At 32.1% G+C, this 17137-nt stretch overlaps 1 protein-coding gene across 1 annotated transcript in view; it reads left to right on the forward strand.

The window, feature by feature from the left end:
• LOC130449775 (sodium-dependent dopamine transporter) overlaps positions 1-17137 on the forward strand; it is a 48917-nt gene that overhangs the window by 15204 nt on the left and 16576 nt on the right. Inside the window, exons 3-5 of the mRNA XM_056787777.1 lie at positions 6821-6955; positions 13299-13453; positions 15918-16024. Of these exons, the coding sequence (XP_056643755.1) occupies positions 6821-6955; positions 13299-13453; positions 15918-16024 (397 nt within the window). The remainder of the gene's footprint in view (positions 1-6820; positions 6956-13298; positions 13454-15917; positions 16025-17137) is intronic.

Below are 17137 nucleotides of genomic sequence, written 5' to 3' on the forward strand. Positions count from 1 at the left end.
TGAAGATTTCACCGCATATAGAAATCTTAATATTACATACATTGCGGAAAAAATTTTCGTCTTTGACATGCGATTAAAGTGGTTCGATTCCTCAAGAGTTATCAAAGAGAGCAAAGAGAATAGCCGTGTAAGGTTATTTTCATGTTAATCCTGTGAAGACAAGCAGTGAAAACAAGATGGTTGATGCATGTGGCAGATGACAAATGACACAAATAATCTATTATATTTGGATGTACTTCCATTTTGTCTTTTCCATTTTCAAAAAATTCTTCTACCAACGTACAAATTAGAGCTACTGTTTATCCATTTTTCGCATTGAAATAAGTAACACATAAGTACAAACAACTGTCGAATAAAATTATTAATTGATGAGCATTGGAACGTCAAAATTCAAAAGAAATCTCTTCCAAGATTATGAGAAAAGAGATCTTACGCAGAGTGTTGACAAAGTGAATTGCCGAACAATATCAAGTGAACAGTCAGATTCATCAGATGTACAAAGTACGAATCAAATGGGGTATATATCGTTATTTTCAAGATTCGGGTGTATTTGATAAAGTAGCCCAACTCATTGATCATGTTTTGACACCAAATGAGTTATATGCTAATTACAATCAGAGATGCTACACTTGGCTACCGAGAGTATTTTGATGGTCCGGAGCACAGATTCGTAGAGGCAGAGGAATTATAAGTTGTCCTTGAACTGGCCCAATGCCTCATTTTTCCAAAGTCCGTCTAAAACTTAATAAAAATTCGTGACATGTGCTCAACTTTTCTGAAACATGTCTACACCAATAGTTTAATAGGCTTACGGGACTAAAAAATTCAATGTAGTCTGAGAATGTTTAATAAACATTAAAACAAACAAATTTTAGTTTCAATTGGCTTTTGCTTATATTTGTTAACAAAATATTTGTGCTATTTTGAAACTAATTAATAAAAAACACGAAACAGAGGGATAACTGATCATTTTAAACTTAGTTTTACTTTCAGTTTTTAAATTAATCACAAGCAATTTCTTTTAAATTAAAATCAAAACCTTTCCTTTCAAGCCTTCATTCTGGCGAATGATGCTCTAAAATTATTATTTTTTACCTGTTTCATTTTCGATGTTGAGTAACACCAAATAATTCACTGTCTTCACCAGTAGTCGCACGTAAGCGATTCTGTATTAATAAGTTGCTCTACAACTGTCAAAAATGCTGTACTTGGATATGTGGATGTTCGTGAAGTATATCCTCTAAAATCTCAATTTCGCAACTATTAACTGTTGCGTGCTGTATTCTGATGTGTAGATTTTGATGAGGCTTAAAATTTCTCATATTTTTTTTGACTATGTGGAACTGAATGTGGGCTGAGAAACTGTATAAATAAAAACATGAGGCCTTAGACTCAGTGCAATCCACTTCCTTTGCCCATCTCTCTCGGCAGTCCTTCTGCTACTTTTAAATAAGGGAGTGTGTATCCAGTAGAACAAATGAGTTTATTAAAACTTATTGTAACGTTTTATTGAAATTAGATTAGTATAAGGTTGTTTAAAGTATTTCCATTGATTTTACTATGTTCTGTAATTTGTTCTAAAATACTGTTTAAGTAAAGTAAACTCAAGATCAATAAATTAGTGCATAAACCTTCACTAATTATTAATCGTACTTCAGAATTGGTATTTGCAAGCTGGAATTCCAGAAATGTCATGTATTACGAGAGTTATTGAGAATCGCCTCAACTATGACGAGCAGTTAGACATCTCAATTTTCAGATAATTTCAATGCAAAATCTATTAATTCTCCACCATTTTGTTATTTACTTGAGCTGTTTATAAACAAAAATACGAATTTTATTAAATGATAGAGGTAATCAAAGTATTTTGATTACGGTTACAAAGCTATAGTTCAACATACTATAGTATAATTTTATGAAGTTCTTCGGTTTGCTAATAGAATATTAGAGAGAAAGAGAAATGCTTTGTCAATTGTCTTCAAATTGTAGAGAAAAGTTTGTAAAAAACCAACTAACAATTATAGAGTAGAAAATACTTTCCAGTAAAAGATGTTATAGATTTGATTTCAATTGGCAAATGATTGTACATTTTTTTGCATCGTACAGTATTGATCCCTTCACTAATTCTGAATGTGGAGTAGGTAGAAAAAATATATCTAATCACAAATCTTGTGTAAGTGAATAAACCTAAATTTTTTGTATATGTGTACGCTACTATCAATGAAAAATATTATTTTTCTAACAATTTTAATAGCATAATGACTATCACCAACGGAGATGTTACCACACTCGCTTCCGGCTCGTGTTGAAATTTTAACTTCGTTGGTAATAGCCGTCAATAAACGCTTGTTATGCTATTAACTTTTGTAAGTCTCATGTAAATGAACGTTAACTTATCTCTGAATAATTATAATTGTTTGGTGAAACACCGAAATGTGGTGGATGTCAACATTCACATAATTTCATACAATATAATGAACAAATCCTCATTGGTAACATAATAGTGTAGATTTGTTCCTGCTAGTTCTAAAGGTATAACTAACTTCTCTTCATTATCAATATTAAAAACGTTAAAAGCTTTTGAAATATCCGCAGTTAAGGCATTTAACTTTGAAAGAAAAAGATCCCAATTCACTGCGTTATCCATCCTGTACAAATTAGTGTATTGGAAAAAAAGTAAGAAAACGTTGCTCTCACCATCAAACCTGACAAAGCTGATTGACTCTAAGCAGAACAATGGATTTGGTGGGAAATAGCTAGTCGCCTCTTCGATCTCCTCCAGACCATATCTGTGATTGTCAACTTACACCAATATTCCATCTTTAACAAACGTATTTGATGTTTGTTGACATTCATTGGTGAAAGTCGTCACTCTCCAGATTTCGTTTTTTCACGGTAACATGCTAATAACTTCAAAAGCTAATTGCCTTACGTAAAATGATTAGATATTGAGAAAATCTCTAGTCTTTAGTGATTCCGTCGTAGCAATTTAATTCAATTATTGGGATAAAGTAAAGGTTGTAAGAGGATTTAGATATCACGATCGAGATACTGGGAAATGTATTCAATTTTATTATTTCTTCTCCTTTTTTGTATAAGGGATTGATGGTAGTAGGTAAAAGTAGCTATTGAGAAATTCAACTGAGCGGATTTGTGAGACTTAAATCTTCAATTGATGGAATTTGTCGATGTATTTTAATTTTTGATATTAATTTGACCAAGATTGTGAAATAAGTAAATATAAAACATTGCCAGGCAACTATGAATATGATCAGGGATTGAGCAAGACTATGAAATATATAGAGGAAGCTTGACATGGTGCAAAACAACGTGCAATGCAATGCAATATTTCTTGACCAAAAGCATGCGTAGATGTTTAGCTTATTTTTACAAGCAAAATCTCGCACTTACAATATTATCTGTTTTATGAAATTTTCATTATGTGCACGTTACAATTCTAAGGAGAAATAAGTTTCTGATCTGCTGATTGTTTGTGCGGTAATCTGGAGTGTCATGGTACGGCAAGCAACTAAATACCATATATTTTGTTTTATAACAGTTAATGTTTAGTAGGGAATAGCACAAAATATCGATACATCAAACTATCGATATTTTTTCAAAAATTAATCGATAAATATTGTCGATATGTTTTTATCTTGAAATATCGATATTCGATATTAATTTTTGAGTATCGAATTCGATATTTTTTAAGAAAACTTTATTTTATTTTACTATATTCTAACTTCATATTTCACTTACTGTGAAACTTCACTTGTAATATTTTACATGTCCTCATATTTAATTAATTAATTAATTATTTACATCAACAGCAAGTGCTGCCTCTATGTTTAACCGTGACAACCATATTTTGTTATTTTGTTTATGTATGTGTGTGTAGTGTAAAGTAAAATGGCGGCAAGCGACATTACGTGGTGTGATTTGTTGTGTCTTTTTGTTGTATAATTTTTATTTTTTTATTTATAATGTCTGCAGTGTGGAATTTTTTTACTAAAAATGAAAACAATCAACCTATTTCATGTAATTTATGTGTTAACACATACAAAACATGTGGAAATACAAAAAATTTAGTGAAGCATTTGAAAACAAAACATTATAATGTTTTTATACAAATTCAAGATCACTAAAATCTGGAAATGAAACTAAGAATCCTATATTAGTAGATAGATATAATTTATAATACTTTATTTAAATAATAAATAGAATTGACGAAAATAAAAAATGCATTAATTTTTTTAACATTCTTTTATTTTTAAATACTCAACGCTCTGAAATAAAAATATCGATATATCGACATATCGATATTTTTTACGCTATATACATCTATATTCTCTGAATATATCCATACGATATTTATCGATATAATCTTTTCATTTGCTCGTCCCTAATGTTTAGACCCATCTTTCTTCCTACTCTGTCAAAGGCATTGCAGCCCATTCAAGGACTCCGCGTATCTGATGTATTTATAAGTTTACCGTTAATTTTTACTCCATATGATAATTTGTGTTTAGCTTGCTTAAAGATCTTATAGGAATACAAATTAAACAGATACGGTGAGAGTATGCAACCTTGTCTGACTCCTTTTAATATTTTGCATTCTTCTGTCGATTTTGATGTAGATTCGAACATTCGCTCTTTGGAACCAATGATTCTTACGTCAGAACTATCAACTCCTTTTTCCCTTAATATATTTTATAACTTGTCGTGTTGTAGTCGATCGAATGCTTTTTCGTAATCTATAAAGACTGCAAATACATCTTTCCGTTTGTCTCGCCATTTTTGTAATAATATATTCAGTGCAAAAAGTGCTTCTCGTGTTCCAACACATTTCTGAAGCCGAATTGGGTTTCGTTTTGATCTCCTTCGCACTTAGTTCTGATTCACGGGAACGTAATTTTTATTATTTTGATTTTTTTCATAATGTTATTTCGAAAAAATATAGTAAGTTAAATCACTCGTTCGTTTTATATAATCTCAAACGATCAAATCAGTTTTTTCGTTAATGCTTTATTCGTTTATCTTTTGTGTCAGTTTCACTTAATTTGAAATCAATTTAGAAGAGATTTTTTTCTCTTTAAACTTCAGTTAAGAATAAAAATGTATATTTTCGAAATATAATTAAAATCTGATCTACGCACGAATACGACAAGAGCAACAGAGACCAACTAAGTCTCGACGTGTAACTTAATGGCCTTTAAAATTGAATTATGTACGAACATTGAGATAGAAAGAAGCCGCCGCGCGATTGGCACTTACTCCTTCATAACAAGATCGCTTCGGCAGAGGGAATCTGTACCCTACCTACATACTAATAACGAACGAGAATATATTTCACAGACGAGAGTCTGTTTCGCCACACTGGTCAGTAGACCACTTACTAAGAAGCTTAGTTACATGTATGATAGAAACTACGAAGTTAGTCATAATGGTACGAAATTCGCAATCAACAATTTTAGTTTAACAAGCTAAAAATGAAATTAGTCAGTTATATTATCGGAATATAAAATTATTCGATTTAACAGAGAGTCAACAGAGGAGGAAGATTTACTTAAGATAGGTATGCTGACCAGGATTTACTGTTATTTTGATATTTGTTTGTGTTTATTTTTGTGAAACTGATCAAATGCTGAAGGAATGAGGACAATAGTCACCTTTTCATTTTTTAGTATTGTTTATATCCAGCAGCCATTATGATAGGATATCGATATAATACAACAAAATGTTTATTATGAAAACTTAACCAAAAATATAAATAAACAACTAGAATCTGAATAATTGATGCATGACCATGATCATAAGAGCTTCGAGAAGAAGAAAACATCTGCTGCTATTTTTAAAAATATAATAAAAACATTTTTCTCAGCTCTACTTTTTGAGTTTCAGCAATGTAGGTTAGAAAAAATCATGTATTTACTAAGACAAACTCTATTATAAACAAAATTAATCATTGAGTCACTTCGTTTTAATGCTTTTCTCTAATGTGTAGACTTTAGAAAATAACATATTGATGGCGGTCTTCCATGACTCTTAAATCCTGATGCATTCGCCCTCGCTGCTCTTCGCTCATATCTCATAATTTTCTGGAAACCTTTCCTATTTAAAAAATTGAGTTTCATGCTCATTGTACCCCATATTTTTTAATTGTAGCAGGAAGTTTTCTAATGTACGAGAAAATTCTGCATCACAAAGACAAAAGTTGTTCAAGCCTTTATTTTTAGCTCAGTCATAGAATTTCTGAATTGGATAACTTTCGTAAATTGTTTAAGTTGGCAATACCGGCTATAATCTTTCTATAGTGAAAATTCTGTCACGAGCTACTAATGAATTCTGGACAATATTTGTTTTGTCTTTCTGTCTCTTTCTATACGTTAAGGAGATATAAGAAGGATTGGGAGACCAAAAATAAAATGGTTGCATGCAGTTTTGAAGGATATTAGAGAGGTAGAACCGAACTAAAGCACTAAAGCACAGAATCGCAGCCTGTGGAGAAAAATTGTGAAGACCGATGAGAAAAGAAAAATAAGTCATGGGCCTTAACTGTAAATATATATTGAATCATTCCCAGTTTTATCACAAAGCTTGGTGGAAAACGACTTAAACCAAATGAGTAAGTGATGAAGTAGTTTGCGGAACTTTTTCATTGCATCGTCAAACCGTTCTCGTATGAACGTTAAGAACCTGCCAAAACTTCTAATCGAAACCAAGATGATGCATGACACGTACCCCGTACATTATTCATATCATATTTTCCATGAAAATGAAATAATATTTAGTTGTACGCTCTAACAAAATTCTTTTTCAGGAGCATTTTTGGTTCCTTATTGTGTTATGTTGGTTATTGGAGGCATACCACTCTTTTACATGGAATTAGCTTTGGGTCAGTTTAACAGAAAAGGAGCCATTACTTGCTGGGGCAGAATATGTCCGTTATTCAAAGGTAAATATATGAAATATAAACTTATTTTGAAACAAATTTCTATGTGAACGTCTAACGCATTTTTAATATTGAAGTTTAACTTATTTTGGCTCGTATACGTGAAACTAGTTTTGATTTTTATTTCACAAGAAGTAACTACCTCTTTTTTATTATGACTCTCAAATTTTGACACTTTTAGCCATGTTCTTTTATACCACCATGAATGCTTAATTTTTCAAACAAAGAAATTCACAAAAATACGATTTTTTGGAAGAAACTACATACCTTACGATCAAATTTCACATGGACTGACAAAAATCCAATCCAAGCATACCAATGCTTAATTACAAATTTTCGCATTCTTTGTAAACCTCGACTGGTACAGCCTTCAGTGCCTTCAGCGAATTACTTTTTATGGCTTCAAAGTACTCATTACGCCTTTTTCCGAATTTCTAAAAAAGAAAAAAGTCATATGGAGCTAAATCTGTCAAATTTGGTGACTGAGAGATGACTGTCGTTTCGTGTTTAGCCAAAAAATTGTAAACAAACAACTGATACGAGGATGGTGTCAGAAGTATTTGGTCTGACCTAGAGATGACGGCAGTTGCTTGAAACATGCCACTGTATTAGGAAGTACATAATCTATACAGCATATGTTTCAAGTTTGAAGACGCCACGTTGCTTGGTATTTGTTTGACAGTCATTAATAGTGAACGTTTTCAGTGAATTTGTAAACATGAAAAATTGGTCATCGTTATGTAATACAGTACTCAACCAATATAGAAGTTGAACTAGATTCTACTCTGGGTGAGACTGTTCCTTCGTTATCAACAGTAGATTATTGGGTAGCGGAGTTTAAACGAGGCCGTAAGACCTGCGAAGACCAGCATCGCAGTGGCCGACCAAATGAGGTGACGACTCCAGAAATCTTGAAAAAACTCCACAAAACGGTACTGGATGATCGTCGACTGAAAGCGCGAAAGCTAACAGACATGCATTTCAAAAAGTACGGTATATCGTAAAGATATAAATCGAAAATTTGGACATGAGAAAGCTGTGTGCAAGATGGTTGCTGCATTTGCTCACAATGGAACAAAAACATCGCCGTGAAGATGTTTCCATCGAGTGTATGGCAATATTTCACAGGAATAAAGAACATTCAAAACAATGGATTGAAAAGGGAGAACCGGCTCCAAAGAAGACAAAGACCGTTCCATTTACAGGCAATCTTGAAAAAGATAAAACTTTCAACGGGGATTATTATGCAAACTTATTGCAATGTTTGAGCGAATAAATCAAGCAAAAACGGCCATATTTGGCTAATAAGGAAGTGTTGTTTCTTCAAGATAATGCACAAGCTCACATAGTAATAAAATGGTATCATCACGTTGAAAGAATCTCAAACCTAATACTGGAATAGAAGTTTCCAGGAAGAAGACATGAAGGCCGACCATCTATAAAATATGAAACTTGCATTGGACATGCGATGATGGATAAAAATCGGAGAGTAGGACACTGGAATGGAAGGGAACTGCGAAGAACAAACCGTCGAAATTGTAAGGGAAAATGACGAAGCAGAAGAAAAAAGTTTTATTGATCCAGAAGGATGTTAGCTCTTTCAAAATTCCATTACAAATGTTAATTTCTGAGGATATTGAATCCGTACATATATTTTCCAATCTACGAATTATACTTACATTGAATCGAACTTGTTAATTTATCGGTTAACGAAAATAATCATGATTTCGGTTTCATTTCCTGAGTTGTTTGTAATATAACCAATCCGTTTAAAAACTTTCCAAGAAATTTTTAATGGATAAGAGCTCGCTCCTGTTTTTATACTGATATATTTCGATTTTAATAAGTGTAAAGTAATCAAAGAATTAACTACATACTGATAGATGGAGAGTAAGTTGATTAGAATATTTACACTGAAATTCCTAATGAATTTTTGGTTTATTATATAGTCATGATTAATTAATTATTATATTCCACTCCTCTCTTGAAAATTCCGCTTATGATGTTGACTTTAAAAAAAATACGTTCTTGTACAAATTTTTTTCTAGTATTATAGAGTATTGTACATGATAAAACTCAAAATAAAGTGGAAATACTGATACTAAAAACCTTATGATTGTTTAGAGATCATAATAAATAATTTTTATAGTCTCACAAAGCACCTTAGGGGAATATCGTAAAATATTAAAAAAACACTTTTACAACTTTGTGCAACGACGTTAAAATGCTCCATGAATCGGTCATTGGACTGTGCTAAATTATATGACTTCCATTTTATCATAATTTCTAAGACCTTGACGACCGACAGAAGTTTAAGAGGTCTTGAATTGCTTTTCCGCACTTTTCTCGTCCCTATGAAATTTGCAAATAAGAGCACTTTATTTAACCGTAATTTAAAGATTTCAGACGTTGAACTAGAAAGTGTTTCTCAGCTTTTCACGAATGATATGAATGTCTCAAAATATAGGGAAATTGTAGTGCGTATGAACGGAGTGGTAAAACACTTTTTTTGTATACTAAACTAACTTTCCATTCCAAAGATTATATAATCTACAGATTGATTCACTTTCATAGAAAAGTCTGTATATGATTCAGCAGTATTCGTGTTAGATCGATTTGAATAAAATGAAATAAAACATTACAAAGTAAAAACAGCTAAATCTAAATAAGTTATCATTAAGAAATATAATATTAGTTTACTCGGTTTTTACCTTACAGCTTAAAGTTATTAATTGTTGTAACAGTTAGTCATAAGGAATATTAAATATTTTCTTCGCTCCTAGTTCTAGAAATACTTAAGGATTACTTACAAACCTTGATTAAACTCGTATAAATAATAACAAAATGATTAAAAATGATAAATTTTGTAATCCCTTAACATATTTTCCATCCCAAAATCTCTGATATGATTCTTTAAAAATGTTTAAATCTTGGTGTTCATAACTCAAGTGCGAATACACGAAATTAATCTTCAATTATATATTTGTTGAAAATTTGTCATAAGCAAAAAATGTTGATAATATTCACTATTGTTATTTCCCAAAAACTCTTCGGCTTCTTTTTTGAATGACTTCTGAGCAGCTTCTTCATTCACAGATAAGAGACTGAGAATATTTTATAGACTTTGGGATCTATGGACCAACTAAGAAAATGACGTATGATTTGATGATTCTCCTCACACAGCATAGTAAGAAACTGGTATTGGAATATTTCCTAAATGAAAAATAGGTGATTGTGCTTAGAAAACTTAAGGTGTTTCCATTTATGGCGATTGGATTGTTGAAGATAATAGTCATACAAACGTAAAAGTCGTAGTAATGATTTTTTTGTTCTTCATATTTTTTTTGTTCATATTATAGACACGTCAAACTTCAAAATCTTAGGTGCAAATTTCTCCCAACTGACGCAGATGTTGAACGCATTTTTTATATATACTATAAAGTACCCTCATTTTATCTTGGTGTCAAATTTTAATACAGAAGTGGGCAAAATACAAATGGTGTCAAATTTTAATATGTGTATCCACCATAAATATAGAAAAAAGAATAAGAATCATTAACACAACATCCGGACGTATCAGGCATGATGGAATAGTTTTTGTTTTATCCGAAGAGAAAGGATATGTGCATCCACATCATCAGTGGCTGTACGAGACCACCCTGTATGTGTCGCTAGACTAAACTTGTATGACCCACTAAAATCCTTATTCTTTAAGCTAAACCTCTTTGAGGTTTATATCCTGGACCCGTTTTAGCTTTCCAAGGAATGGCTGTTCTTCGCGCGAAGAATGTGTGCTCTGCTTTGTCGTTAGCTTGTCTGCAAGGTCTCTGCTTTTCCTCGCTTAAACAGGTAGGACCTAAGTACCAGTGTCCAGATAATGGTTGGGTCAAGTGATAGCTCACTTTTCTTTCTGCGTAGTCTCCCTCCGTACCTCTGGGCAAAGATATTGAATTTTTGACATCAACAGTTTCTTCTTGGTAGCATTGGGACCTCCATATTTTCCAGTAGTCGTCTAATCGATTTATCTGGTCATTTTCATCTTATGCGTTTCCCAAAACTCATTATCGAGTCTAAGGTGATTCCTAAATATTTTATGGGCTCGTCTCGATGAAGAGCTTTCCGATTTTCATAGCTTGAATATTGTCAAATTTTATTGCCTTTTGTTTCTTGGTCAAGAAGATTGAATAGGTGTTTTCATAATGAAATATTATAAAAACAGCAATAAAGTTTATATTACTAATATTGTATGTAGGTATTATCGAAGATACAATTAGTACCTATAACGATCTACAAGTTTATTGAATAAACAGTTTTAATTGTATAGTGAAAGTAGCAAAATATATGCGACTACTATGTTTTATCGCGTCTTAATAGTGGCATTAGATATACTATAAAACAAAAAATGTTATATCAAAATTTCTGAGAAATTGAGAAATTTCAACTTTTTATCGTTTGTCAGAAAATTAAAGTCACTTATTTCATGTTATTTAAGAGTTCAAATTCGAAATGACATTTTGTTTCGAACGATTTGTCGTTGACGTTACATTATGCGTTAATTATGTCGAAAAGTAGAATTTCGAACCTACAACCGGAAGAATGAAAATGGAATTGAAGTCAAAGTGTCTTTTGTGGCCAAAAGAGGCACTCACAGTGCATTTCACTAACTGTATCCGTTCCCCGTTTCCGCAGATTAACAAAAGTGGATAATTGACTTTGTTGGAAATCAGCTTTTCCTAAGATGCTACACCAGAAATTATTTTAGCAGAAGACTGATTTGCACAAAAAGTAAATGTGTAACAGATTAGCAAAAAATATATATAAGTTGTGGATTCATATATAAAAAACAAGATAAAGTAACAAAAATAACATGAGATGGCATAAAATCAACAAATAGGATTCATACAAGGAAATGACATAATTGAGGATATAAGATTCACTAATCATGAGGCAGTCTTTACATTAACACTACGCACGGAATGCAACAACGGGCAACATAAGTTATTATGTTGTTTTTTAGTCATATATGAATAAATTAAGGCAGTTGCTTAAAATAAACTCTTATTTTTGATTAAATTCATATTAAATAATGTTATCTTATTTTTGTTTCTGTATGAACAACGACTATTTCAGCTTTGGTAATAGGCAGACATACAAAAATACAGTTTTTCTTTTGTTTTTATCATATTAGTACAGGCAAATAACTCGAAAACTATGAGGATTTAAACAAAAATTGCCGGTAAAAAAATGTGGAGCATAACATTCTGCACAAAAAAGGTTTTAATTTTTTCCTAACCTTAAAATTTCCATTATAAAGTAGGTTTGAGCGCTTAAAAATATTTTGAATCGCGAATAACTTGAAAACTACGTAGAATTTGAAAAAAGTGACGGAACTAAAAATGTAGAGAACAAAATGAGTACCCACATTTTTGTGAAAGAGAAACTAAATATATCCATTGAAACTTCTAGTGCTTATGTGGCCAATATACCTCTTCATCGCGCAAGATGCTAATTATGCTAGCTTACCCGAGTAGAAAATAGAGATCTCAACCATCATAATGGATTTTGAGTTTTTGAAAACGAAGTGGTTTTCCAAGAGCTAGAACAGTTTCCATATGCGCCTAGAAATCGGCTTTCCAGGCGCACTGGTTGAGGGAGATTTACTCAGAAATAGTGGCTCCAACGAAAAAATAACTATAGACGTTTTTTGTAGAAAATTTTGCGTTCCACATTTTTCTTTTCGAATTCTTCTTAATTTTCGGGTTATTCGCGTTTCAAAATTATAATAATGCCCGACCTCACACTTCGGACGTGACCAAAAAACATGTTTCTTTCTTAACGACATTTATTTTTATACCTAAAATCTTTCCTTAAAGAAGATGAAGAAGAAGGATATTTATTTTAAAAAAATTGTAGACAACTGTTTGTAAACAAAACAAATTCAATGACGTGAATAAACACTTCAGCGATGATGACGATGTGAAACGAAACTTACTTTATGGGTGTACCTCATGTTTAAAAATTCAGAGCTTTCAATAGAACCCTAAAAAGCATCATTAAATCTCTTTAATTAAAATCGAGCAATAACTCAGGGTGCTCGTTTTTTTTCCAGTAATAATAGCACAGTGCAAAGTTCGTTTCAAGAAAAAATACTGATTGATTATCTTTTGAAAATACTTAGCCTACCGATCATTAATGACAATTTTTCCGGTTTTTTTTTCACGTTTTCAAATGTATATTATAAATTTTCATAAGAAATGTGACTAAGGATTTCTTATGTATCCAGAAAATATTGGGAAAATTAAAAATGCTGATTAATTTCAATCTTCAAACCTAATTTTATTTTCAGGTATTGGGTATGCCGTAGTCTTGATAGCTTTTTACGTTGATTTCTATTACAATGTTATAATTGCTTGGGCTTTAAGATTTTTCTTTGCCTCCTTTACGAATTTATTACCTTGGACAACATGTGACAATTCCTGGAACACTCCTAATTGTAGACCAGTAAGTAAATAAAAACTATGAAATAATCCAGTTTCGTAGAAATAACGTCTAGCCAACAAGGTTCATGAGATCGAAATTGTCTGTGCTAAATAAACAAGATTTCCTAATGTGAAATTGGCATTTCTCAATATTTCGAATTATATTCACATAAAATGTCAAAAATCTATTTTGAAGGGAGATCTCAAAGTTGAGAGTACTAAAAAACTATTATCACTTTAGCCAAAAATTTTTCATCAACAAATGTACGTCAAAGCTGCAGGGCCACACAATAATAGAAGACTTATAAAGATCAAACCATCTGAGTTAGTGAAGTGAAAATGTTAAAAGAAGCCCTGCTTAATACACCATAGTTCAATATCTAAAAGTATCGATTTAGGTTAGAATCAAATTTCTTATCGGTCTATTTGATCAGATTGTAATGTAATAAAATGCCCACTGGGTATTTTAAATTGGAAATAATTATTGGAGAGGAGGACACTCTATAACAGAAAACTTGTTACACCCCTAGTGCTGGAGAAATGTTGGAGAAGAATTTGAAATAAGCAGCCGAATTCTTGAATAGCAGTTTAGGACTACGGTTGTTTAATTTAATAGTAATCTCAACAGTTTTCTCCTGGAAGGGTAGTTCAAAATGAGAAAAAAACAATAACAGTGTTGCAAAGAAAACAAAATTAATTTCAGATGATGTTTACTCACCATTTAAAGCTTGTCAAGAGGTAGTTCTGGGCGCTAAAAAATGTTAGTTACACCAGAAATTTTGCGATAAGTTGGAGAAACATTTAAGAATAGACTGTACGATTGCATGAAAAGTAGAAAATTTTTTTGAAACTTCTGCTGTTTTCTTTAACAATAATGTGATTTTTTTCTAAAAGATTCGTTCAAAATAAAAGTAAAACCAAAAGTAACAAGCAACGATAACGAAATCATCTTCAAATGATGGATCAGTTGCCATTGAAGATTTGCCAAGGGGTAGTTCTGGTTTGAAAATTGGAAACTATAATGAAAATTCAACACTTTTAAATCAACTCGAAATATTTTGTAACGGAATTGTTTTAATATGTCTGAAACACATTATTAACTTTTGCTAGAATTTCAAAAATACCATATTAGCTAAAAAGTCCGAGGAACTGCTCTTGATGTCCAGAAATAACATTAAATTGGTGGTCGGTCACTGCCCCGTCAAATATCACCTTAAGAGATTAAGCATGCAGATTCTACAAGCAAGTTACGGAAACAACAGAGCATGTACTCTGCTATTGCCTTGATGATTTCATTAAAAGGCTTAAATACCTCAAAGGAAGTGGAAAGTGGGGCGCATAGAAACAGTTTGCGTATTTTTAAATCTCAACAATTCTAAAATGATTGTTGATAATAATCTGTATTAAAATTGTTCCGGCATCTTGAAAATAATAGTCTAAATCAGTGGTCGGCAAATTACAAGCATTACAGAATTACAACAATTTTAAAAAAAATTAGAGGCAAATCTGCTTGCTTAGTTAACTTTTCAGCTACTTGTAAGAATCAGGAATACTATTCCAAACCTTGAAAATGATGATGTTTTCTTTCTCCTGGTCATTCAAAGCAAATCACTTGTGTTGTAAACTACGATCACATTTTTCCTTCTCCAATATTTCCAATGAAACATAAAGACGTTCGTATTTAAAGTGTCTCCTTGTTTTAAAATCCACCAATTGTATTTCAAATCTACCAATCTCAATTTTAAAAGGAGAAAATTTCAACTCCTTTATTATAGCATTGTGACAAATACTAAAGTTACTCTGCTGTTTTAAAATTCCTGAAACCTGCTAAGAAATGTTTCCCTCATATTCAAAATTATTGTTTCGAAACGGCGTCTATCAATAGAGGAATTATTTCCTTGGGGGTGGTTCAAGAGGGTCGAAAAATGGAACAAGTTTTCTTTCAAAATCCTGAGTAAAATTGATACTTTCTTCTCGAGTGTTATTACTTCTTCTAGCATCAAAAAAGTTTTCTTTCCCTACCTATCTTTTAACTTGAAGAAAAAATTACACATGTTCTCGATTTTTAGGAAAATTTTAATTTATCAAAATAAGAAGTTCTTTTGAATGAAAATATTATTACACCTAACGTTGGAATTTTTACTAAAGCTGCACTTAGGAGCCAAAGATCCAAATGCGGCTCTGGACTAGGTTGGAATATCTGAAGCCGTTGGGGATATTCATACTGAATACACCGTTTTAACCACCATTACTCCAACACTCACAATTACACTGTCTGACGCTCATTTCGATAACAAGTGATTGTCTTCAGACACTGACAGACAGTGTAATTATTGTGAGTTTTGGTTTAAACAGTGTGTTCAGTGCCGCTCTGGAGCCGCACTTTGTCGACCACTGGTCTAAACTATATTTATTTGAACATTCCTTCACTCTGACTGAAAAATTTATTCGTTTCTAAAATAAAAATAACTAATTTTTTCTTGTAGTTCGAATTTCCTACCAGAAACTATTCAGATTTCAATCGAACTGAGCTTTTAGAAATAACAGGACCAACGGATTCTCGATTCGCATCAGCCGCTTCGGAATACTTCAAGTAAGAAAATTAAACTATCATTAACCTCTCAACTGTTACACTCTTTACAGAACATTTAGTAGTCAATTTCTTGAACAAACTAACTAACGTTTTATGAAAGTTCTATAATGATAATATTTATTCAGAATATAACTTTTAATCGTCCCAAAGAAATTATTTATGCAGAGATGGCATTGGCATATTAGGTATTCATAATATAAAAAACCAAACGTAAATTTCGTCTGCAAAATTCACACACAGTAAGGGTTATATTAACTCATGTAGTTTATGGATGGAATTTAGTATTCTAAATAAAGTCTAATAGGTTCAATTAGTATGATCTCGGTGGAAAGTTCACATTATGATTACGAGAAGTGACTTGCTCTCAAATCGCGTATAATGACTGTGTTCAACTACGTACATATATCATTTAATTCAAGCCAGAAAAGAATTTAGGCCTCTTTTATGCACGCGTTTTTGTTGCTGGTCGCGGGGCGACAAGAAACGCGGCGTTATTTTATGAAACAATATCCAAGCGTTTCTTGTCGCGTGCCGCATTCCAATTTGATCAGTTTCAACTGTTGCAAGTGGACCTCACAACGACAGGGATTAAAAATGAATCCGTGTGTTTTTACCTATTTGATATTTGAAAATTTCATTGGAAAAAGACGTCAGAGACGTTGGGATGTGCATTCAATTAATAGTGCAAGACTTCTCAGAGGCGTATATTATAGACTTCATGCAGAATTAAGTCTCGTCAGGGAGAAATTCTTCAATTATTACCGTATGTCGACAGGCTCATTTGATGAGTTTGTACGGGGATTTGCGTTTGAACTAGGAGAAATGTTATCAATGACGTAAGTACAAACAAAATACCATTATTGAGAAAATAAGTATAATAATAATGTTAATGTATAGATAGATACACATTTGTTTAAATCAATGATAATATCGATTCGGCTTCGGACATAATGGAAACCTCTGATTCTATCGGAGAATTTTCTGGTATTGCCACAATCTCTATAGCATTACTGCGAGTACTGCGACTACTATTGGATGGAGAAAATGTGAGCTCCGGTGGTACTGTGGGGCATGATGTGTTTGAGGACCCAGGGGATATTGTAGAATATATAA

The sequence above is a fragment of the Diorhabda sublineata genome, chromosome 1, assembly GCF_026230105.1.
Source record: "Diorhabda sublineata isolate icDioSubl1.1 chromosome 1, icDioSubl1.1, whole genome shotgun sequence".
In the NCBI taxonomy this organism is placed as follows: domain Eukaryota; kingdom Metazoa; phylum Arthropoda; class Insecta; order Coleoptera; family Chrysomelidae; genus Diorhabda; species Diorhabda sublineata.